This window comes from Echinops telfairi, unplaced genomic scaffold, assembly GCF_000313985.2.
Source record: "Echinops telfairi isolate 266 unplaced genomic scaffold, ASM31398v2 ScPeMD7_6080;HRSCAF=6971, whole genome shotgun sequence".
Taxonomy (NCBI): Eukaryota; Metazoa; Chordata; class Mammalia; order Afrosoricida; family Tenrecidae; genus Echinops; species Echinops telfairi.
This window is the reverse complement of record NW_022109980.1, coordinates 9,903,390-9,929,006: the sequence shown is the minus strand read 5'-3', so window position 1 is coordinate 9,929,006 and position 25,617 is coordinate 9,903,390. Positions and strand designations below refer to the sequence as shown.

The 25,617-nt window shown below is 42.8% G+C and overlaps 1 protein-coding gene across 3 annotated transcripts in view; it reads right to left on the bottom strand.

The window, feature by feature from the left end:
- OCRL (OCRL inositol polyphosphate-5-phosphatase) overlaps window positions 1-1,882 on the bottom strand; it is a 66,745-nt gene extending 64,863 nt beyond the window's left edge. For 2 of the 3 annotated variants that reach the window (XM_045295854.1, XM_045295856.1), the window contains exons 1-2: window positions 1,673-1,882; window positions 1,342-1,421 (exon numbers count right to left, since the gene is read on the bottom strand). In XM_045295854.1, coding sequence (XP_045151789.1) covers window positions 1,342-1,421; window positions 1,673-1,711 — 119 coding nt within the window. In that variant the 5' untranslated portion in view covers window positions 1,712-1,882. The remainder of the gene's footprint in view (window positions 1-1,341; window positions 1,422-1,672) is intronic. The other variant, XM_045295855.1, reaches the window with a different exon arrangement.
- Between the last annotated feature and the right edge of the window lie 23,735 nt (window positions 1,883-25,617).

The window sequence follows — 25,617 nt, the reverse complement described above, 5'->3', positions numbered from 1 at the left end:
AGAGAAAACAGAGTCACACAACACGGTGCTCAAAGGTTCCGTTTCAAAAGCAGTGAAACAGATGTCAAGCCAGGTCTCTGCACTCCAAATCCTGTGTTCTCCCCACCCCATCTTAGCCTTGGTGGTGGCGTTCCAGGTTTCAATTCACTATTCAGTTAAATTTGTTTTTCTGAAACAGGGCTTCTAGGGTTTGCAGAAATTGGGACAATACCAGAAATTTCCCACAGCAACACAACAGCCTAAGCAAGACCTAGAGAAGAGCTACTTCACAGAACCAAAGAAGGTCCAGTTGAAGTGGTTCCAGTCTCAGGAGAGGCCCATGGGAATTTCTCTGGTGTAAATCAGCCAGCCAGACACATGCTGGAGCCTGTGAAAGTCAGGGCTGAGGAAAATGGTGTTTCGACAGAACCCCATCTTGGGCGACAAGATCTAAAAGAAGTCAACACCTAAACTCAGAAGAAATCTGACCTCAAGAAACCAGTGGGCACCTAAGGGAGGTCACTTGGGCACCCAGGGATAAGAGCTTATATGTCCTGGTCACCCTGGGTACTTTGGAGGTGAGGTGTTTGAGGCAAGGTGATTAACAGCTACAGTGATACCTTATCAAAACCATCTTTTGATCCATCACCAGTATTTCCTGAGCCTAAGTGCCAAGCAGAAGATGATACACACACTGAAAAACATGTCAAATGGCATTTCACTCCTACAGCGACCATTCCCTTTTCTGAGTCAAGCCTTCAACTGAGGCCTTCAACTATGGCATGACATTAAAGTCACGGAATTAAAGATGATGCATACCTATACCTCACTGCAAGGAATCTTGAAATTGTGTAGACTGGAGCCTGGGGAGACTGGAGGAACCAGTTGAATGGGGTTATGAAAAGGCAAGTCTGTAACTTTTGCCATGGGGCCTTTCTATAGCATTTTCTGCGTCCGTAAACTTTTTTTTCCCCCCCGCACAGATTACTCTTCCAGTTATAACTCCAAAGGTTCTAAGGGAAGGCAGCTCAGTCTTATTTAACCGAGGAAGAAGAAACTAAGCTTTAATTGACTTGGCCAATGTTACACAACACAGGGCAGTTGCGGCCGTAGGAACCTAAGAAAAAGAACCCAGGCTTCCTACTTCCCTGCCCGTGAAGTCCTCCCACCTAACCACTGCCCGGCCCAAGCAAGAGGCTTGGGAATTCCATGCACAACCCTGTCACAAAGCCCTGGCACTTCACGCCTGGACCTGGACCCGAACCTGTTGCCTATGCAGCAGAGGTGGGAGACGGGCGGCGGTGGGGGATGGGGGCGGGGTAATGGCAGGCTGGCCCACAGTGGGACCCTGGGGTTACTCACTCATATTGCCCGTTCCTCTGGGCTAGGGTTAAGGCGCAAGGCTCCCGGAGGGGGCCCTTCATCTCCATACCCTCGACAGTATGGGGGCACTGGTTAAGGGTCTCCTCTAGAATGCGGCCGGGAAGGGGGGCGCGCTGCGCAGGGAGCCTCCCGCCTTCCCCGACCCCCACCCTCCCCACCCCGGCGTCGCCTCCTGCGCCACCCCGCACCCCTGGCATGGCTGGGCCGCGGGGCCCGTCCGTCCCCACCCGCGTCCCTGGGATTCTGCAGTCCCCCGGCCTCCACCCTGGGCCCCGCGCGGCCTCCCTTCCCCCTCCTCTCAGGCGGATACAGCAAGGGGCTGGGTTCCGACCGGCAGCTGCAGCTCCATCCCGGCGGCCTCCGGGCTCAGCGGGGCTGCGGGCTGCAGGCGGATCCGATGTCGCTGGCCCCCGTGTCCTCTCTCCCACTCGCCGCTGCTGCGCGTCGTTGGAGGAGCGGCTCGGCGCCGGGAGCTGGAAGCTGGGATCGGGAGCCCAGAGGCTGACCCGAGAGAGAGCGGCGACTGGAGCCGCCGCCGGTTTTCCAGGCCGCCGCAGAGTCCGCCCTCTGTGGCCAAGCTCCGAAACTGCAGCTAGAGACCCGAAGGGACTTCTCTACCAGGTCCAGCAAGGAATTCCTTCTAAATGTTACGGGGGACTTTGAGGATGAGCACAGAAACAAGCACTAGTCGTACCTAGGGGAGAACTCGCAAAGGCGCTGGGCTAATAGGACCTACATCATCTAGTCCCCAAATCCTTATGAATGCCATACAATACCTTGCTAGTAATCTTCCCCCTCAGGCGTTTGCCTGCCCTCCGCTTTCTTCCACCCGCTAAATGGGAGCCCCCCAAAAGCCTCCTCCTTGGCCAAGACTCCAAGGCCCTGTCCGTATACACCTGACCCAGACCTCTTACCAACCTTGTTGGACTGCTAACAAGGGCAAGGTTAGCAATTCGAAACCACCAGCCGCTCCACAGCAGAAAGCTTTCTACTCCGGTAGCATCAGTCTCGAAAACCCCTAAGGGCGGTGCTATCCTGTCCTGTAAAAGCCAAACCAAACTGACTGCCAATGAGTCGATGGCGCCTCATAGTGACCCTATCGAAGAGGGTAGAACCGCCCCTTGTGAGTTTCTGAGACTGTAACTCTTCACGAGAGCAGAACGTTTTTCTTCTTTGTGGGAGTAGGAAGCCTTGTCGTTCTTCTACAGAGCAGCTGGTGGTTTCGAACTACTGACCTTTCAGTTTGTAGCCCGACTCGTAACCACTACGCCACCAGGGCTCCTACCCTGCCCTATGGAGTCGCTATTTGTTGAAATTGACTAGATGGCTCCCCATTTTACTTTGTTCACAATCGAAGAATATTATTTCCTGAGCAATGTTTTCGTTGTGTCTTAGTTGGCCAGTGCTACTGAAGCAAAAATGTAACACGTGGGTGGCTTTAAAGATCAGAACTTTACTGTCTCACCATGCTGGAGGCCAAGTCTGACCCGTGGCAGCTCGAAGGTGGGAAGTAGAGCAGTTCTCTATAGGGTTTTCAAAGCTGTGACTTTTCAGAAAGCAGCAGGTTACCAGGCTTGTCTTCTCAGGTGTCTCTAAGCATATTTGAACAGCCAACCTTTCGGTTAGTGGTCCATCATGTACCCATTTAAACCACAAAGCACAACTTCTCTGAGTCTAATCTGCTGGGGTTTTGTTTGTTGGTTTTTGTTTTCAACTCAGAAGGAATTAGATTTAGAATTCATTCTACTTGGTGATGGGTCTTATGAACAAAACAAAGAAATCCTCTTTCCGAGTGAGATTTCATCCCCGGGGATGGGGTTAGCAGTTCATCACATATTGGAGGGGGCACAATGGAATCCATAACAAATTGGGTTACACATCTGCTGAGAATCTGAAGAAAGAGTTATCAAGTCAGAAAAGTGGGTGAAGGGAGATGTCAGACAGTGTAAGACATGAGAAAATAATAACAATTTATAAATTATCAAGGTGCATGAGGGAGAGAAAAGCGGGGAGTGAGGGGGGGAAATGAGGAGCTGATACTAAAGTGGAGAGCAAATATTTTGGGTAAGATGAGGGCAACGAATGTACAAATGTGCTTCACACAATGGATGGATGGATGGATTGTGATAAGAGCTGTATGAGCCCCCAATAAAATGATTTTTTAAAAAGACTGATTTTTAGCTACTGTAACTAAGACAGTATGGGATGAACATGGTATGACCAGTAGGCTAGAACACAGAGCTTCAAAACAGATAATATTCAGCATATGTGACATTTCAAATCAATGGGCAAAGAATAGATCATCCACTAAATAGTACTGGAACCATTCATTATCCATAAATAAAAATTATCCACTTGATCCCTACCTCATGCCATAGAGGGGGTAAAATCAATTCCAGGTAGACTAAGATTTAAGTGTGAAAAGCAAAATGTTACAACGTGCAGAAGAAAATCAAATATCTTTATGGCCTTAAAATAGGAAATAAGAATGATTACTTAAGATACAAGGAAGCACAAATAACATTAGATTGCAAGATTACTTTAAGTTAAGAGAAAAACCACAGACTGCGAGTAGATGTTTTCAATTCATATAACCAACAAAAGGTGACCTATGAGGCTCTATATCTTTTGCTGTCATCACCTTTCTGACCTCCTCGATTACCAATGTTAGTCTCATTCGGATTTGACAGACACAGTAATACCTCAGGGCCTTTGCAATCCTTGCTTCCTCTTTTGTACCCTCATATCTTTCAGGCCATGCTCAAATGTCACTTTCTCAGTAAAGCCTTCCCAGATTACTTTATCTAACATTAGAATTCAATTATCTCACCCCAGGTACACATGCTCCCTATAGCTCTTTCTTGTTTATTTTCTCCTTAGGACTCATCCCTATCTACTACACTGTCTCAAGTCCATGGGAGCCACAGTCAAGAAGTCATATGGCAGATCTCATTGGACAAATCTACTGTAAAAAGACCTCTTTAAAGTGTTAACGTTAGTAAATAAAGTGCTAAAGTGAAAAAGTCTCACTTTGAAGACTAGCATTTACCTGCTCTAATCCATGGTACTTTCCAATCTCCTCAAATGCACACAAGAGCTGGACAATGAATAAGGAAGACCATGGAATAATAAACACAGTTTAATTAGTGTTAGTGATGAATATTGACAGTACCATGGACTGCTGGGAAAACAAACAAATCTGGCTTTTAAGAAGTACAACCAGAATGCTCCTTAGAAGCGAGGTTGGCAAGACTCATCTCATACACTTTGGATATGTTATCAGGAGAGTTCAGTCCCTAGGTAAAATGGAAGGGAACTGAAAACAAAGAAGACGATATAGAACAAATAGAATTCTGATCCACTGCTACAAGGAGTGAAAGTCGGCAGAACTGCTTTGAAGAACATCTTAATCATGTCTAATAAAGCTGACTATGCACTACCCTCCAACCAGAAAATCTACTGTTAGGTGCGGTTAGTTTTCATCAACTTGGTTCAACTCATGGTGACCTTATCTACAACAGAATGAAATGTTGCCTGGTCCCAAGCCAACTTCAAGATCGTTGCTATGCTTTGAGCCCATTTCTGTCAATCCAGCTCCTTGAGAATGTCCCTCATTTTTGTTGACCCTCTACTTTTTTAGCCATGGTGTCCTTTTTTATCAATTAGACTTACAGGTCCAAAGAGCACTCTGCTAATATTGCTTCTCAGGCCAATCTGCTCATTCTGCTGCTAGTTCACTTTGTACACAATAGTCTTCGCAGACACCACAGTTCCTACACATCAGCTCTTCTTCCACTTTCCTTTTTCATCGTACACCTTTTGAATGCATATCTGGTCAAGACAAAGCCATGACGGCTTAGGCACATCTTAGTCACCACAATGATATCTTTGCTTTGTACAACATTGTGCACCCATTGCGACCCACTGTGGGTTTCTGAGATTGTAACTATTTTCGGAAATAGAAAGCCCACTCTTTCTCTCTCAGAGCTGCTGCTGGTTTGGAACTTCCAACCATTTGGTTCGCAGCCCACCTCCTAACCACTGCACCAACAAGGCTCCCAGGAAAACTCTAGCCTTTGTGCACCAAAAGACATGCAATCTCAAAAAAGAAAAAGAAAAAAAAAAGGGAAAAGTCCATCGGCAAATGAATGGAACAATCAATCAATTATGGTATTCATGAAGTTGATTACTATTTGGAAATGAAAGTAGCACTACATGTGTCAGTGTGGTTCAGTCTCAACAAACATAATGCTGAATATAAAGAGCACATTACCAAACATGTACAGTACTCATAGACCACTTACGTCAGCAGTTCTCAACCTGTGGGTCGTGACCCCTTTGGGGGTCAAACAACCCTTTCATAAGGCTCGCCCAATTCATCACAGTATCAAAATTACAGTTATGAAAATAATTTTATGGTTGGGAATCACCACCACATGAGGAACTGTATTAAAGGGTCACGGCATTAGGAAGATTGAGAACCAATGATTGACATAGTTGGCAAATCTTATCTGTTGCTTATGGCAACATGGCTCTGCAGTCGTGGTACAGAAAACATGTAAGGGCATGGTCATCACCTAACATAAGGGAGGATGAGGACTGAGATTGAAGAGGGGTGCTCACCGATGACCAACCAGTACAAAAGTAGTGGTAGTAATTACCATATATACTCACGTATAAGCCGAGTTTTTTAGCACATATTTATGCAGCTCTGTGGTAAAATTAGGTGCCTCGGTGGATACTCGGGTCGGCTTATACTTGAGTATATATGGTACTCCTTTAAATGCAATCTGAACTTTACCATTGTAAGATTAGATGGAACGGGGATAGGGAGCCTGGATACATAACAGTGATTACATTATTCCACGGGTTTTCCTGAAATCAGCGGAAATACAAACTAAAGACAAAGAGACAGACGGAGGGGTTAGCAGTGTCACGTGCTGAAAAGAGAACAAGAAAAATGAGGGCTGAGAGACCCGCTTTGGATGCATCAAAGAGTTCGCTGGAGACTGGCAAATGCGTGGTTGTAATAGTGGTGAGGGGAGAAATAAGCTTCCAGTGCGTTGAGGAGAATTGCAATATGAGGGAATGGAGACGAGAGACCACATCTTGGAAGAGGTTTGGAAATAAAAAGGCGTGAAATATCACTTAAATGAAATCCATTAGAAGGGTCAAACCGAAGTTCTTAACAAAGCCATGCCACTTCAAGGCAATGGCGAAGGAGTCAGGGAAGAGGGAGGATGTTCCAGGTGCTAGAAGAGGGAGACAAAAAGATTGGGAGCATGACGCTTCAGCAATTGGGAAGGAGAAGGAGCCAAGGTGGAGATCATCCCTAGAGAAAAGGTGAGATATTTCTTCTGAGCCTATCATACCCCCAGCATTTAGAATTGTGGCTGGTATATAGCACATCGCCAATAAATATTTGTTAAGTGTAAAACAAAAGGCCGTATAGAAACTTATATGTTGAGATGAGGACATTACAAAATAAGGTCTCTCATGGGGGAACTAGTAAGTTTCTAACAGCAAAACCAAACCAAAAACAAGTACTGAGTAGATGTAGTTATAGCAATAACAGTAATAATCCTAATAGCTAACCAAGAACACTCCTTGTGTGAAAGAAACCCTGCTCTGGGTTTCACCTGTTGTTGTTATTGTTGTTAGGGACCATAGAGTCGGTTCTCATCCATATCAACCAGAAAGAAACACAGAAAGAAACACAGCCTGGTTCTCAAAATCATTATGTTCCAGCCCGTTGTTGTGGCCACCTGTGTCAATCGATCTGGAGGGCGATCTTTCTCTTTTTCCACTGACCCTCTACGTACCTAACAGGTTTTAAATACATAACTCCATTTAATTCTTATTACAGCCTTGGGAAGCAACTCTAGTGATGCAGCAGGTAAGCATTTAGCTGACAGCTGAACAGCTGGCAGTTTGAATCCACAAGCTGCTCCAAGGTCAAACGGTGTAGCAATCTGCTTCCATAAAGATTTATAGCCTTGATAACTCAAGGGGCAGTTCGACTCTGTCCTATAGGGTTGTTGTGAGTGGGACGTGCACTCAAGGACAAAGGGTTTAATTTGCGGTCAAAGCCATGTTAGGTTCAGTGTTTTGGCAGGCGTGTCAATCCGTCATTTCATTGCCGGTTTCTCCATTTTTAATGACTAATTACGGATTACATTAGGTAAATCTGCTGCACAAGACCTCTTTAGAGTATTGAAGAACCAGGCCATTTGGATGTTTCTTGGAGGTCTGAGGTGCGCCTGATCCAAGCCATGGTACTCTCCCTTGAATCACATGTATGTGAAAGTTGAACATTCAATAAGGAGGACCATAAAAGAATAAATGCATTGGAATTGTGGTGGAGAAGAATATTGATAGTATCATGGACTGATAAAACGATAACCTGATCTGTATTGGAACAAAGAAGACCAGAGTGCTCCTTAGAGGCAAGGATGGCAAGACTTTGTCTTAACGTGTTTTGGACATATTGTCAGGAGAGATCAATCAATGTAGAAGGACATCATAATTAGTAAGGTGGAGGGGTGGCGAAAAAGAGGAAGGCCCTTTTACTTCCATGGATTGGCACAGTGGCTACCACAAATGGGTTCAGGCACAGGAATACTTGAGAGGATGGCGCAGAACCAGGCAGTGTGTCACTCTGTTGTGCATAAGGTTGCTATGGGTTGAAGCCGACACCAACAACACCAACACCAACAATAACAACTACAATGATGTCTTTTCTAGCAACTGGTCTTTCCTGATGACACACTCAAAGAACATTCTGGCTTTATTTCTTCTAACAATTCCATTTATCTGGCAGTCCACGTTATATACAATATTCTCCCACATCACCATTCTCATGCATCAGTTTCCCGTTCATGTATTATCTCCATTTTCAAGATGAGAAGATACCTTGTCTATTACTAATCTAGGGTGGCTATGATTCAGAATCGACTGGATGACAGTGACTGAGATGTTGCTGGGCGTCACAGTGTCAGTTCTGACTCAGAGACCATGAGTACAGCAGAACAAAACTCTGTCCAGCTCCGCACCACTCTCACAAGCATCGCAATGTTGGAGCTCCTTATTGCAGTTACTGCATCAATCCATCTCTTTAAGGCTATTCCTCTTTTTGACTGATCACCTACACTACCGAGCATGATATCCTCCTTCAGGGACTGGTCCTTCTTGGTGACATGTTCAAAATACATGAGAGGGCAATCAGAAGAGTGGATCAAGGAATGTATGGATTGTGATAAGAGATGTAAGAGGCCCCAATAAAAGTATTTAATTTTTAAAAAGAGTGGATCAAGAAACTTTAGTACATACACATGATGGAGTGATAGGCATCACTAAAAATGATGAATCCATGAAGCACCTCATGGCCTGGATTAACTTGGAGAATATTATGCTGCGTGAAATCAGTCAGTCCCCCAAAAAGCCAAAGACTTTCATACTGCAGATAGCAGACTTAGGAGGCTGCCAAGGTGGGGAGGGCCAGGGAAGGAAGATGAGGCAACAGGCTATAGGGTTGGGGGAACAACAGTAATCCACTAGAGGGAGAAGAGAAATCAAAGCAGGGGCAAGGCAAGCCTTTGGGAGGTATTGATAAGTAGATTAAACTATTGAATACAAAAATTGATGATCTGAAATATAAACCCACATCTCATTCACACAAAAATGATTTTTAACAGTATGTGATTTCATATACAGAAAAGCATTTTAAAAAGAAAACACAAAAAATACAATAGAAAACAACAATAACCGAGCAAAACAGAGAAAAGCCTCAATCAAAAAGAAAGCAGGAAATATTAAAAACTAGGTCAAATTTAAAAGGGAGATCAAATGATAAGGAGTTAAATTTCAATCTAACTGCATCTGCCATCTGTCTATGAAATCCAGGACAGGTAAATTTATAGAGACAGCAACTGAATTAATGGTTCCTTGGGGGTATAGCAGGGGAGGCACTGGGGGTGGCTGTGTTGGGGAGCTAATAATGATGAGTTCAAGAATGAAGAAAATGTTCTAAAATTGTTTGTGGTGATGTTTGTACAATTCTTCTTAATATAGTTGAACTATTGAAGTGTACAGCTTGTGAATGATATGCCAATACAACAGTTTAAACACATACACACAAAACAACTCAAGGCTGGCCCGTTCTGTACCATTCTCGTGATCGGGTGAGGTTGAGACCACTCTGATATATAGGGTGTACTAAAAATGTTTTTAAACTTCAATAAAAGGATGCTAACCTCATGTCTAATAAGCATTCTGTCTGTACTTCTCAGATTTGTACAAATCAGATTTGTTTGTCCTTCTGGCAGTTCATGGTATAGTTGGTATTCTTTGTCAATTCCATAATTCAAAGGCATCGATTCTTCTCCAATCTTCCTTATTCATCACCCAGCTTTCACATATATAAATAAAGTGATGGAATATACCATGTTGGTTGCACCTTAGTCCTCAGTGACATATTGCTTTCTAACACTTCAGCAGAGAGCTCTATTGCTGTAGATTTACACAATATAATGCATTATTTGATTGCCTGACTACTGCTTCCATTGACATGGATTGTGGGTCCAAGTGAAATGAAATCTTTGACAACTTCAATAAGTTTTCCGTTTATCATGATGTTGCTTATTGGTCCAGTTGTGAGAATTTATGCTTCCTGTGTGTTGTGGTGTAATCCATATTGAAGGCTTTGATTTTCACTGTCAGCTAGTAAGGTTGTGTCATCTGCTTATCAAAGATTATTTATGAGTCTCCTTCCAATCCTCATGTCACATTCTTCTTCATTCAGTCCAGCTTCTGGGATCATTTGCTCAACACATTAAATATATATAATGTAGTCAAATGCCTTTGACTAGTCAGTAAGACAGGTATTCTCTGTGTTCAGTCAAGATCCATCAGACATTACCAATGGTATCTCTTATTCCAAGTCCTCCTCTGAATCTGGCTTGAATTTCTGGCAGTTCCTTGCAGCTACAATGTTACAACTGCTTTTTAATTACCTTTAGCATAATTTTAATTGCATGTGATATTAATCATACTGTTCAATAATATCTGTTGGATCACCTTTCTTTGGAATAACCACAAATATGTGCCCAACTTTTCCAGTCAGTTGGTCAGGCAACCATCTTCCAAATTTCTTAGCATAGACCTGTGAATGCATTCAGCGTTGCATCCATTTGTTGAAACATTTCAATTGATCTTCCATCTATTCCTGGAGACCTGTGTTTTGCTAATGTCTTCAATATCATTGGTTCTTAATCATATGCTCCTGTCTATAATGGTTGAACGTCCACCAATTATTTCCGGTACAGTGATTCTGTGTATTCTTTCTATCTTCTTTTGATGCTTCCCTGGGCTGTTCAACATTTGTACCCACAGATCCTTTCAATATTTCAACTCAAGGCTTGGATTTTTTTTCTTCAGTCCTTTCAGCTTGAGAAATGACAAATGTGTTCTTCTTCCCAAGTCTTCACATGACAAGACTTTACTTTGTCTTCTTAAGCCACCCTTTGAAATCTTTCTCTTTTGCCATTTCTGGCATAGTTGACCATGTGATTGTCCAATTAAAGATAGTCAATACCAGCCCACTTCTGCTCACCAACACATAGGATATAAATCTTCAGACACTCTCTAAAATTTTCGACAACTTCCAATTTTCCTAGATTCATACTTTATGCCTTCCATGCATTCTGATTATTAATGGATATTTGCAACTGTTTCTCCTCATTTTGAGTGTTGCCACATCAACTAATGAAAGTCCCCAAAGCTTTACTTCATCCATGTCATTAAGGTTGACTCTATTTTGAGGAGGCAGCTCTTCTCCAGTTGTATTTTGGATGCCTTCCAACCCGAGGGGCACAGCTTCTAGCACTGTATCTGACAATGATCTATTGCTTTCCATAAGGTAAATTCATTAGACAACTAAAACCAAGTGCCCAAGACATATAGAAGTGTACATTTTCATAGAATCTATGAAAGCACCAAGGCTGGACAAATCTCTGAACCTATTGCCCTATGATAATCATTAAAACTTAAACCAAGGTTAACAAGCGGCCATCTATAGCTCAGAAGCAACAAAGCCCACATGGAAGAAGCACACCAGCCTGTGCAATCACAAGGTGTTGAAGGGATCAGGTATCAGGCATCATCAGAACAAAAATAAAATCATTGTGAATGAGGGGGAGTGCAGATTGGGGACCCAAGACCCATCTGTAGGAAACTGGACATCCCCTTACAGAAGGGTCATGGCGAGGAGATGAGCCAGTCAGGGCGCAGTGTAGCAACGATGAAACATACAACTTTCCTCTAGTTCCTAAATGCTTCCTACCGCCCCCCTACTATCATGATCCCAATTCTACATTACAAATTTGGCTAGACCTGAGGGTGTACACAGGTACAGATAGGAACTGGAAACATGGGGAATCCAGGACAGATGATCCCTTGAGGACCAGTGCTGAGAGTGGTGATACCGGGAGGGTGGAGGAAGGGTGGGTTGGAAAGGGGGAACCAATTATAAGGATCTACATATAACCTCCTCCCTGAGGGATGGACAATGGAAAAGTGGGTGAGGGGAGACATCGGACAGTGTAAGATATGACAAAATAATAATAATTTATGAATTATCAAGGGCTCATGGGGGGAGGGGAAGAAATGAGGAGCTGATGCCAATGGCTCAAGTAGAAAGCAAATGTTTTGAGAATGATGATGGCAACAAATGTACAAATGTGCTTTACACAATTGATGTATGTATGGATTGTGATGAGAGTTGTATGAGCCCCCAATAAAATGATTTTTTAAAAAGAGAAAGAAACCCGAGATAATCAAAGCGCTAATTAAAAAAAGAAAGAAAGAAAAAAACTTAAACCAAAAAAATCTCCCAAATAATCATTAAGTTTAATAGGAAAAGATGGCTGCCTTGAGCATAATGCTCTTTCTATATTTAATGAAACTGACAATAGCCACTTGCCAGGTTGGAGAAGAAGCTTGGAGGGCAGTGAGTTTCTATTAGTTCTGGAGGAAGATCTCAGAAAGAGAGAGTGAGAATGACGTCACAACTCAAAGATTGTGATCGATGTTACCGAATTGTTTATGTAGCAACTGTTGCCTCGGTGCTTATCTTTCTGTGTATATTTTCAACAACAAAAAAGAAATGATTTTCAAAACCAGGACCACACAACAATAGAAGCAAAATGGTCTACTCAAATTAGTAGCAATTTAATGAAATGGCTATGAAGGATAACATTATATCAAGTTCATTAATTGCTCGATTTAGCATTTATTTAAGAAATTCCATTATCTTTTGCAAACACTTTTTAAGTAGGATCATCTCACTGCCCCAGAATTCCTCAGTATGCATAATGATTAGGGAGAAATCACAGCTATTATAAATTAAATTAAGTATGCACAGTCAAATAATTTCCAAAGCAAAATTATGGAAACCCTTTCCAAAAAGTAGAGCAAAAATATAAATATTTAATGCAGCATGTCGATTCATTTCAACATGCTTAATATGATGCTGGCGGAGGGCTCCAGGAAGGAGAATGCTTGGGACCTGCAAAGGCCTTCAAAGAGGCCTGTCTCCTACGGATGAGGCTGCAAAGGGAGAGAGTCCAAATAGGTGAGTCAGCAGCCAGAAGCTGGAAGGCAGGCCATGGAGAGGCATAAATGATTCAATGATTTTTAAAAAAATCACCACTAGTTGAAAAGCCTTACTTTTCATATAGATGAATCCAGCCTAGATATTGCTTTCCATACAAGGGAGGACAAACGCATTTTTATATGAGCTCCTTATTGCATCTTTCCATTTACACTTTTCATTCCTTACAGAATATGGGGTGAGGAAAATGCTCATTATCTGGGGCCACAGCCAATCACTCTCACTTCTGTTAAGATGGTGACAGGCACAGCCAGGCAGAAGCAGACCTCCCTTGGGAAAGAGGGCCTCCAGGAATCTTCCCTTTTCTGCTGGATTTCTGCCCTGGCTACTTAGCTAATGCCCTTCATCCTCCACCCCTCCCTCCTTCGCATTTCTAGGCTAGACCCTCCTTTCTGCTGAGTAGATCCCACAGTTAGGTCTGGCATTGCTCTGGCCCACTCTCCTCCCCTCTAAACTTGCAGATGCTAAACTGAACAGATATGGAGTTAGCCTGGCATGTCAGGACCAAGCATCTGCCCTGAATGGATCTTTCCACAGTTATCTCCCAAGACGCCTCTTCATAAACCTTAGGCTGCACCCAGAAATTCAGTATGTGCAGTGGATAGTAGTAACCAAACGGTTGTGCTCGTGACTTCAGTGCTTGGTTGATCATCCAGCTGAACACTGATAGCTTACCATCCTTGGCCTGACCTCTATAGTGTTAAAAATAAGCAACTTGTCACAGATAACCATACATTTATATCCACTAAGCCAAGGGTGCTCAATACGCCAATCGTGATCTACTAGTTGGTTGCAAATGTAGTGTGGGTAAATCGCATGACATTAATAAAAATAGATGTAAACCTATCATCAATCCTGTCACTTAATTGATATACAGCGCAGCTAATCAGATACAATCTTAGGTATCAAATGAATATGCGAACAACTGCGCTAAGTGCAGCAAAACTGACAAGCTAAGTTATCGCCAATTTTTAGACCTTGGTTTTTTTCCCTCTTAAATGTAATAAAGGGTATTAAAATGAGTGGCGGAGCTGGACCTAGTAAGAAGACAAAAATGTATCACTTTCATACAGAATGGGAGACTTTGACACGACAAGCCGACATTCAGCTGAAGTCCAGAGCGCAGGAACTGTTCTGGAACTTACTCGCACAGGGAAAGTACCCAAATATGAGAAAATGTGCTACCTCCTTGGCTGCATTATTCGGCTCTACTTATTTATGTGAGTCAGCCTTTTCCCACATAAACATCAATAAATCCAAGTACCGTTCCACCATGACTAATGATCATCTGGAAGTGTGCTTGAGGCTGGCTGTCAGAAGCTACCGTCCGGACTATGCATCACTGGCTCATTCCATTCAGTGCAAGACATCAGAGTAAATTCAGGTAATGACAAAAAAATCTACATAGTTAATTGTGTTGTGCAATATGGACTCATGCGGTTATGCAAGGTACATAAACAAACATTGTATATATAAAGAATTCTCAATGCATTTATGAACAAATGTGATAATAAATAAAAATATATGATTTGCATTTTTGTAATTGACTTGATCATTTTATAAGTAGCTCGCATGCTGAAAAAGTGTGAACACCCCTGCATTAAGCAAACCAGTGCAGAGATGCCGATGATAAAGTATAAAACATAAAAATGATAACCAACTTTATACAATTGCAAGATGACACTCATCAGATTCATAAGCTGAATCTAGGTGCTCCAAATCCCTATAATGCACATGAAGATTTTTTTTCCCCTAGCACTTCCAAGAACTAAAAAAAGAGAAAATATGGTTATGGCTAAATTCAGTTTGTTTTTCACTTCATGGAAAGGAAAATTATCCATATCCGTAAAACAAAACTGTATCTCCAATCTCCTCATTTAGAAACGAAGCACACACACACAAATACTGACATTCACAAGGGAACAGTTATTAAAGCACAAAATTCAAGAACCCCCACATCAGCTCGTGCAAGCAGCTTAGGTCCAATTGCGACTGCTACAAGACCTAGTAACCAAGGGTTACTACTACACTCTGATGGATAGGGTGGATGAGCTGTGAAGCTTACTTGAGCTTACTTCTCTCCGTTCCTTGACCCTCTTCAGTGCAGATAGTGAGACTTTAGAGACTGGCATCACCCACGTGCTAGAGTCACGAAGGGACTGGGAATTTATTGTTCTTTAGGTTGATATTAAGGCTCAGTCCATATGGCAAGACACAATGATTTGGGAAGACTTCCTTTTGATAAGGCCATGCTATGTTCTTTACCTCATATCCCTACCTCCAATCAACCAAAACAGAGTAGAAGGTGAGTAAAGATGAGAACTTAGAAAATGAGGTCTTGTTGGTCATGACATGGGGGAGCGGCATTGGATGGCAGTATGATGATGCCATTGGAGGTCTAATAGGGGGACTTGGTCACTGTAGTGGGTGGGAACAAGCATGGATGACAGGCTATCTCAAGGAAAAGCCCGTGACAAATATAACAAGATCTCAAGAAGTGGGCACGTTCTACCCCGACTATCATTTTTTAGCTCCTGCATAAACCCAAGAGTTGAAAATCAACATCAGGATCATGGAAGAGAATCCTCTATTGGACTGAATTGAAACAAGGACTACTAATACAAGCAAATAAACAACATTGAAATCACTGAGCTTACGGGGATGAATCTAGATTGTTTTCTGAATAGCATGTCTAGAGAGAAACTAAGTTTGGCTATAAGCAGTCTACACTCCAGAACCTTGCCCAGCTTGCTACAGTTGTATACCTAGCACCTAGCACACTAGCTGTTCTATTGATAGCTGTGGGCTGTAGAAAGCCTGCCTGACAGAAAACTAACATTTTCCCTGATGTATAACATTCCATGGCGTATCTATCATCCCCCCCCCCACTCCCCGGTTGATGGACATTTTAGGTGGTTTCCTGTGTGTAGCTATGACAAACACAAGCTACTATGACTATCCTTGTACATGTCTTTTGGTGTACATACTAATGCTGTTCTCTAGAATATTGTCGTTGTTGGATGCTGTCAAGGCAGTTCTGACTCACAGTCACTCCATGTGACACGGCAGAACTGCCTCATATGGTTTTCCTGGTTGTAATCTGTACGGAAGCAAATGACTGCGTCTTTCTCCCATGGAGCCTCTGGGTGGGTTCAAACTGCCAAGCTTCTGATTAACAACTGATTGCTTACCTATTGTGACACGGGGATCTTTCTAGGGTCTATAATCCCAGTGGAACTGCTGGGTGGAAGGCATCACAGGCTGGGCTCACCAGAAGCAAAGCAGAAGCTGAGATGGAGTATTGGTACGACATGTTTCTTAGAGATCAACAACTATGGGGGGAAAGTGAAGCAAGTAGGATTGGGATGAGGAAGTGATGAACTAAGATACAAATCTGGCAAAGCTGGAGCCTTCCTGGCATGGAGCTTTGGAACAAGGTGTACCAACCAGTGCGCTCTGTGACACCCAGCAATGGTCTTTTGTGCTCCTTCCCTGTTCAGTTCCCTTAGGAAGAACAAGACCTCAAGAAAAGCAGCTCTCTGCATGAGGAGCTGGCAGCTAGAGGCAATCTTCTGGCTGCATTCCCCAGACCTGGGCAGAATGTCCTTTTTTGAAGGAGAATCGGGGTGGCACATCTGTGTGCCTATCACAGGGTGTTCAAGGCTAGTGAATACAGTTAAAGGGATTCCCATGGGGGTCATACGATGATATACACACACTCTCACCTACACTGTCTCAGAGTTCTCATTCCTCTACATTCTCACCAACTCTTGGCACAATCAATCTTTGGGAATGTTTACAAATTTGGATATGTAAGGAGCCGTGGTGGCATTGGTAGCTACACACTGAGCTGCTAATCCCAAGGTCAGCAGTTCAAACCCACCAAAGGAGAAAGAGGAGACTAGCTGCTCTTGTAAAAATCCAAAGGCCTGGAAACTCAATGGGACAGTTCTATTCGGCCCTATGGAGCGGCTATGAGCCAGAATGGAGCCGATGGCAGTGGGTTTCTGGTTTGTAGTAGTAGCTCATTGCAGGTTTATGTCGCATTTCCCTGATGATCACTGAAGGAGGCCCTTGATGATGCAACCAGCGAAGGGCTCAATCCCTGACAACAAAAGTAGCAGGGTGAGCCGGCTTCTGGAAGGTTATGACCTTGAAAACCTAAAGAAGCAGTTCTACTTGGATACACATGGGTCGCCATGAACTGGAATCGAATCGACTGCGACTGAGAGCAGCAACCACAGTGACGATTGAGACTCATCACCTAGGCCTGGTCTTTCATATGTCTTTCCTTTTTCTACTTGTCTTTGCTTTATCTTCCTTCCATGATGAGTCTCTTTCCAGGGGTGGGGAAGCACAACCTAAGGCCCAATTTTTGGTATGGTATGACCTTTCACTGTCGGAAAAAAAATCAAAAGAAGAATCTGTCATGATATACAATTTAAATGTCAGTGGCCATACCATTTTTTGTTGATTTCACAATTTTTAAAAATAAAAGAATCTGCTGCTCATGTTAATCATGAACAATACTAAATATTAAACACAAATAAATAAGTAAGCTCTCAAACTCGATGTCAATTCCGACCCTATAGGACAGAGCAGGACTGCCCCTGTGGGTCATAAGTAAAGTTTGATTGGAATCCAGCCATCAGCATTTGTTGACCTTTCGTCTATGGCCGCTTTAGTACTACAACGGCAGATTTAAGTACACTCAGTCCTCACTTAATGACATAGGTAGATTCCAAAGACCAGGTCGTTATGCAAAATTGGTGTTATGCAAGAGTCAGGAGCCACACCACGTCTTTGGGATCTATATTGTCACCCCCTGCCCTCATCCCCCATGATTCACTATCCATTAAACACTCTCAGTGTGTCTCAGGGGCCCCTTTTTTCTACCATGGAGCTCATGGGGGCTGGGAGTGGGTGGGCTGTGGTTTAGGTTGAGTATTACCTGCTGCCCACCCTGGGCAGGGACCTCTCCCATCTGCCATACTCCCCAGCCTTGCAACCCACCCCACCATTGCCCTGCACCCTTTATGACGAGATAGACAAATAAAGATGTCTCACAGCACTGGGTTCTGTCCTTTGTGTGGTCCAGTTGTCACCAGGGCCTCTGATATATCATTCAGTGTCCTAGGAAGGGTATCCCTGCCCAGCCACGGCCCTGTGTGGGGCCCAGACCATTGGAAGTACCCCTTGAGAATATTTCCAAAGTTGTAAATGCTTAATGTCATAATGAGATCATCAGTAAGTGAAGAGTAGCTGTAGTTATAACAGAGACCTATGACTCACAACACCTCAATATTTACTATCTGGCCCTTCACAGAAAAAGTTTGCTGATGCTAGTTTCAGGGCACTGGTTTTCAAAGTGTGGTCCCTGAGTCAGCGGTATCAGCATCACCATCACCTGAGATTGTGTAGGAAAGGCAAATTCTTAACCCTACCCCAAACCTACGGATCCAGACACTCTGGGCCTAGGCCATGCCACTTGTGATTTACCAAGTCTTTCCAGTGTGCTAAAGGGCTAAAGTTTGAGAAACATTAGGTCCAGAGACAGGACTTAGGTAATCCATTTTCTTTGCCTATCATCATGGTTCTTGGTATCTTGTTCTATACACAGTGGGTAAGCTATACAAGAGACTTGACAAATGCTATGTAGAAGTATTACTATGCCTATTAAATCTAGCAAAATGAGCACCTAGGAAAGTTGAAAGAGGGAAAATGGGAGAAACCGGAGTGAGCAACATAGAATCTGAAGGGCGTACCTCACTTCCTTTACTCTCTTAACAAAGATGTGTAAGATATGGTCTTTATCCTCAAAGAGGTGACAATATCAGCAGGGAAGTGTCCCACTGTCTTCTCTTATGCACTGCCATTCTTTAGAACTTACCTTGGAATAAGTGCAATGGAACCAAATAATAATCAACACCAAGAAAAGGAACATGCCAAACACAACTTCTGCCTTATTACCCTTCTTTCCTATCCTAGCCTTTTCCTTGGTTCAGTCTAAAGCCCACAACATAATTTCCTTTTTGTCTTTTTGCTAACTATCATCCATTGAGTACTTATTACAGGTTTTACATACACCTCTTTTTATTTTTTATATCGCTTTATTAGGGGCAAATACAAATCTTATCAAAATCCATACATACATCAATTGTGTAAAGCACATTTGTACATTCATTGCCCTCATCATTCTCAAAACATTTGGTCTCCACTCCACCTAAGCCCCTGGCATCAGCTCATTTTGCCCCTCCCTCCCCGCTGTCCCCTCCCTCATGAGTCCTTGATAATTTATAAATTATTATTGCATCATATCTTGCCTGGTTCGACGTCTCCCTTCACCCACAAAAACAAGACAGAGCAACACTAAGCAAGAATATACAACAAAAGAACAACAAACCAATGACAAACAAAACACAACAAGAAATAAAAGCTTGTAGTTAGTTCAAGGACTATTTGTTGGCCTTTAGGAATGTTTTCCAGTCCAGTCCAGTCCAGTCTGTTGGGGCACCAAGCCCTGGCCCCAAAGTCTACCTTCAGCATTCCCTGGGGACCTTGCCGCTCCATTCCCTTGCTGTTCTGTTGCACCCCCTTAGTGTTTTGCATCAGTGTGGCAGTATCAGATCGGGCGCAACTCCCACACTGTGTCTCCGGTGTTGTCTCCTGTAGGGTTATAGATTAATGAGGGAAGTCATGTCTCATAGTGGGGCTGGCCATGTGGTCCTTTCTATGGACTGGCTGCTCTAATCAGGAACATTGTCCTCCAGGTCTGGTGGGTCAGGATGTGCTCCACTCTCTCCTCCTCCCCCTTCATCTGCTCCTGTGCGCTCCAATCAGATATGTCCATCTCCGGGAGCTGCATATTCAGTGCCATCTTTTGAAATAAATTCTCCTGGAGGTAGGGGCAGGTGTCCACGTAGTATTTGGGATTGGGGCCAGCCCCCCACACCTCTCCACTGGTTCCCTACTCCATGCCTGCATGTTGCATTCACACTCTGGAGCACTGGGTTGAAGTCTGGCCCCTCTTTCCCTGTGGAGATATAAACAATACCCTCCCCTTGGGTGGGTTAGTGCCCTGTGCCCCGCTACCCATTTCTTTTTTATTATCTTTTTTTCCTTTCCCCACCTCCTTTTCAGTTGGCTACAATATGTATCCCTGGATTTGGTCTGGTCCCTGCCATACTACCTGGTCCTCACCCGAGGAATGTTTGCATACAGTAGCTTTTTCCTTATGCCCCTTTTGCATTTTTTTTTTTAAAAGCTTGCCTCAGCGGATTCATGTTGTACTTGTCCTTTTGTGCTTGGCTTACTTCGCTTAGCATGATTTCCTCCAGTTCTTCCCATGCAGCAATGTGCTTCATACGTCCATCACTGTTTTTTAGCGATGCATGTATTCTTGGGTTTGCATTGTTTTCCTTCAATTTTTGGAATATGTTACTCCACTCTCTCCTTTTATTCATAGTGTCTGCTGATACGCCTGAGCATATTCTTATTTGGGAATCTTTATATGTGATTGCTTGTTTTTCCCTAGCTGCTCTCATTATTTTCTCCTTTTGCTCAAAATTGGATAGTTTAACTATTATGTGCCTTGGTGACTTCTTCTTGGGATTCAGTCTAGCTCGTGTTCTTTCAGCCTCCTGAATGGTTTCCTGGTTTTCATTCATTAAGCTGGGGAAGTTTTCCTCCAAGAATTCTCTCACTATTGTTGCAGATGACTTCTTTGTTGTTTCTTCCTCCGGTAGGCCAATATTTCTAATGTTGTTCCTATTCATAGCATCAGACATAGCTCTTAGGTTTTCTTCAGCTTCTCTGATGACCTTATTAGATTTTTGTTCGTGTTTATTAAAGTCTGCTTGGCTGTCCTGTAAGTCACTGGTGTGGTTCTCTGCTTCCTCCAGTTGATTCTGGAGGTCCATGTTTCTGCTACTGGTTTTTGTTATCTCCTCCCTAAGTTCTTATATTTCCCTTTGGTGTATGGACTTTATCTCCTCTATCACTTCATTCTTTTTATGTATTGTTTCCTTCAAATCCTGTATGACTCCAAGCAGCATTCTTTCTGTGGCAGCTCAATGTCTACTTCTTCTATGCATGCTGTTATGCTCGGGACATCTTCTGCCATTGCCTTTTGTTTCTCCTGTTTTTTCGTTGAGGTCGTTGGGGCTGACGGCTCTTTGCATTGCATTGTTTTAGAGGAGCCAGGTGCCATTTTCCGGGGAGTCAAAGAGCACTGGTTCTCTCTGGGTGACTTGTAGGAATGCTTCTTTGAACTGCTTACAGCTAATTTCACTATAGAATTTACCTACCACTTTATCCTCTTGTGGCTTCCTTCTCAGGGGAGTGCCCCAGAAGGCTGGTGGGTTGCCAGCTTTGGTGTTGCAGAGGTTGGGCAGAGGTTTCTGCAGCAGCTTGGAACATTAACGAGTGTTGGCTGAGCTGCCTTAGGCCCCCAGGCACACAAGCAAGAATTCCCCGTAAGGCAAGGCGTTGGGCAGAGTATCCCCTGGTGGAGGTCGGCAGGGCTTTCCCCAGCCTTGGACTAGCTTCACAGGGTGGAGCTCACCTAGCTGGGTGTGGGGAAGGCAGGTATAAATGCCCTAGGCTAAGGGCAGTGGTTTGGAGGTTGGCAGTAGAGTGTGAGAGAACAAGAAAGAGACAAAAAGGAGGAAAAAAATTAAAATGTAAGCCGACTGAGCCTGTAGGTTAAGAGAAGAGATGGAAACAAAAGTAATAATATAGCTGAGCACCTATCCCAGCCCTTGGGGCTGCAAGGGATTAGTCCCTACCCCGAGGTGGGGGAAAGGTATGCCTGTGTTGAGATTAAGCCCCCGTGTTGGCTCCAAATGGTCCCGGCTCAGGCCGAGACAGTGGCAGGGCTAAGATCAAGCTCTAGCCAGACTCCACTGTGGTAAGCCAAAAGCCCCCAGCCCCTCAAAACCTCGTGGGTCTGTGCCTACATATCTTTATGACGCTCCTTCTGTGATCCAGCAGTGTTGAATTTCCCTCTAAGCAACTCTCTGGGCTGATTTCTGTGGAGTCACTCTGGTATGTGTTACTCAGTCGCCATCTTTCTGGGGTTCCTGTTTTTGTTTTTTACAGTTTTTTTGACATATAGTTCAATATTTCAACCATATTAAAAAGACTTGTTCAGTTACCACGATCTGTTTTAGAACACTTTCTTCTTTCTTGTCCTCAATTGTTATTAGCTCCCCATTTCCTCCCAACCTCCCCTGCTAGACCTCTAAGCAACTATTCATCCAGGTATTGTCTTTATAGATTGACCTATCCTATATTTTACATACAGAAAAAAAAAACCCAAAAAAACCCAACAATAACAAAATAAAACCGAGAAAACCGCAGTAGAAAAGAAAGCAGAAAATATTAAAAATGAAAACAAATTTAAAATAGGTCAAAGGTAGAGCAAATGGTAAGGTGTTAAATGTTGCCCTAATCATATCTGCAATAATCCATTTTCCAAAACATTTTATAGCACGGCATTTCACAACCATGGTCTATGGCCAGAGGCAATTCACTAGAGGCTGAATCCACACAGTGAACCTGCAAATGGATTCTGGGATTTCCTGTCCTCCATAACTTTCTGTAAACTGGTGCGTAGAATGTAAGTTCTAATACTGTTCCTTTCTCTGATTTTGGATTTTATTGCATACAATTCATGGATTACATAGGCTGGTGTGTTTCTTCCATGTGGACTTAGCTGACATGTCACGTGGATGACTACTTGTCTACCTTATCATTTACTCCTACATTTACGTTTCATGAAATTCCTTTGAGCTAGGTCTTGTTAGACCTATTTTATAGATGCAAATCTGAGGCTTGCTGTTTTTAGGTGCAGTCAAGCTGGTCCCAACTCCTTGTGACCCTGTGTACAACGGAAGGAAACACTGCCCTGCCCTGCATCATCCTCACAACTGTTGGTTTGAGCCCATTGCGGCAGCCACTATGTTCATTCATCTTGTCGAGGGCCTTCCTCTTTGCTGCCCCTCTATCTTACCAAGCATGATGTCCTATTCCAGGGAATGGTCTGAGGCTTACAGAGCAGAAATAATTTTCTAGAATTACAACTCCAAGTCTCCTGACTCTAGAGCACAAGTTGGTAATTATTATGGGAGACTGATTCTTATAATATCCAACAGAGATAGTATTGGGCCTTTAGCAAACCTAATTTGAATTATTTAGCACTTATTTCATGTTAAATGGCATACATTGGTGGGTAGATTCCCAGGGAAGAGAGCATTAAAAAGATAGTTTTTGAAAAAAAATTTTTTCCCCTGAGCTAGGTTTTGTGTGATGAATTTTAACAGTAGACCAAGCCTTTGACATACAACTTAAAAACATAGTGTCAAAACAACTCCTCCACCAGGTAGCCTTAGTTTAAGCAGTCCAATGGCTTATATTGCATTACATGACGCAGTAAAAAATTGTGCTGTCTTTTTAGCCAGAAACTGGCCTTTTTTTTTTTCTGACTCAACTGTCTACTGGCGAATACACCGTAGGATTTTTTTCAACTTGTCCAGTTTTGAGCAATGCTTACTGACTTATTATTTTAATGCTATTTTTTAACTTTACAAATATTATACCTACATTGAGAACAATTAGACTGAAGAGGCAAAATAAAGGGAAAAACTATCAATTCAACCACCATGCTATGACTGTTGTTAACAGTTGGAATAGAGCCTTCTAAACTTGTTATTTTGTGGAACTATATTCATGTAAATCAGGGGTGCTCACACTTTTCCAGCATGCGAGCTACTTATAAAATGATCAAGTCAAAATGATCTACCAACTATAAAAATTCAAAACATATATTTATTACATTTATTCATAAATGCATTGAGAATTCTTTATATGTACAATGTATGTTTACGTACCTTGCATAACCGCATGAGTCCATATTGCACAATACAACACAATTAACTATGTATACTTTTGTCATTCCTGAGTTTACTCTGATGACTTTCACTGAATGGAATGAGCCAGGGATGCACAGTCCAGACAGTAGCTGCTGACAGCCAGCCTCAAGCACACTTCCAAATGACCATTAGTCATGGTGGAATGGTACTTGGATTTAATGATCTTTATGTGGGAAAAGGCTGACTCACATAAAGAAAGTGAGCTGAATAATGCGCAGTCAAGGAGGTAGCACATTTTCTCATGTGTGGGTACTTTCCCTGTGCAAGTAAGTTCCAGAACTGTTCCTGTGCTCTGGACTTCAGCTGAATGTCAGCTTGTCGTGTCGAAATCTCCCATTCCGTATGAAAGTGATATGTTTTTGTCTTCTTAATTGGTCCAGATCCCCACTCATTTTAATGCCCTTTCTTACGTTTAAGAGAAATAAAAACACAAGGTCTAAAAATTGGCGATAACTTAGCTTGTCAGTTTTGCTGCACTTAGCGCAGTTGTTTGAGCCTGCGTTTGACACCTAAGATTTAATCTGATTGGCTGCGCTGTATATCAAATAAGTGACGGGATTGATGATAGGCTTACGTCTACTTTTTTAATGCCATGCAATCTACTCACACTAGATTTGCGATCCACTTGTAGATCATGATCAACGTATTGAGCACCTCCGATGTAAATTATTTGCTCCTTTTAAAAAGTGGGATCATTCTATTTCATTGTCAATCTTTTTTCACTTGATATGAGGATCATAATTTCCATGTCAACAGACATATTTAGATAATCATTCCACATAGTATTTAATTCAAATGGATCGCAACTCAATGTAAAGAGAACAGAAATTCTCATAACTGAACTGATCGATAACATCATATGGTAAAAGGAGAAAAAGTGGAAATCTTCAAGGCTTTCAGTTTACTTGTATCAAAGCTCATGGAAGCAGCAGTCAAGATACCGAAGACATATTGCTTGGTCAGATTTGCTGCATAAGATCTCTTTAAAGTGTTACAGAGCAAATACGTCACTTTTGAGGACTAAGTTGCTCCTGATCCAAACCAAAACCAAACTCACTGCCATCAAGTCAATCCTGACTCAAAGCGACCCTCTAGAACAGAGTACAACTGCCCTTTGGGCTTCTAAGACTGTAAATCTTTATGAAAGCAGGCAGCCTCATCTTTCTCCCACAGAGCAGCTGGTGGATTCAAACTGCTGATCTTGTTTAGCAGCCCAACACAAAATCCACCACACCACCAAAGTTCCTTCATCTGACCATGGTATGTGCAATCACCTCATATGGATGCATGTGAAAGTTCTATGTTGAATAAGGAAGACTGAAGAATGACGCATTTGAATCATAGTGGTGGAGAATATTGAAAAGTCCGTGGACGGCCAGAAGAACAAACAAATCTGTCTTGGAAGAAGTACAGCCAGAATGCTCCTTAGAGGCAAGGATGGGAAGGATCGGTTATTATTTTGATATATTTTTATCAGGAGAGGCCAGTTCCTGAAAAATAACATCATGCTTGGTAAAAGGGCATTGAGAAAGAGGAAGGCCCTCAATGAGATGGAGTGACACAGTGGCTGCAACAATGGGCTCAAAACTAACAATTGTGAGCATGTTTGAGGGCAGGGTCGTTTTTCTCGCTGATGTACATAGGCACACTATGAGT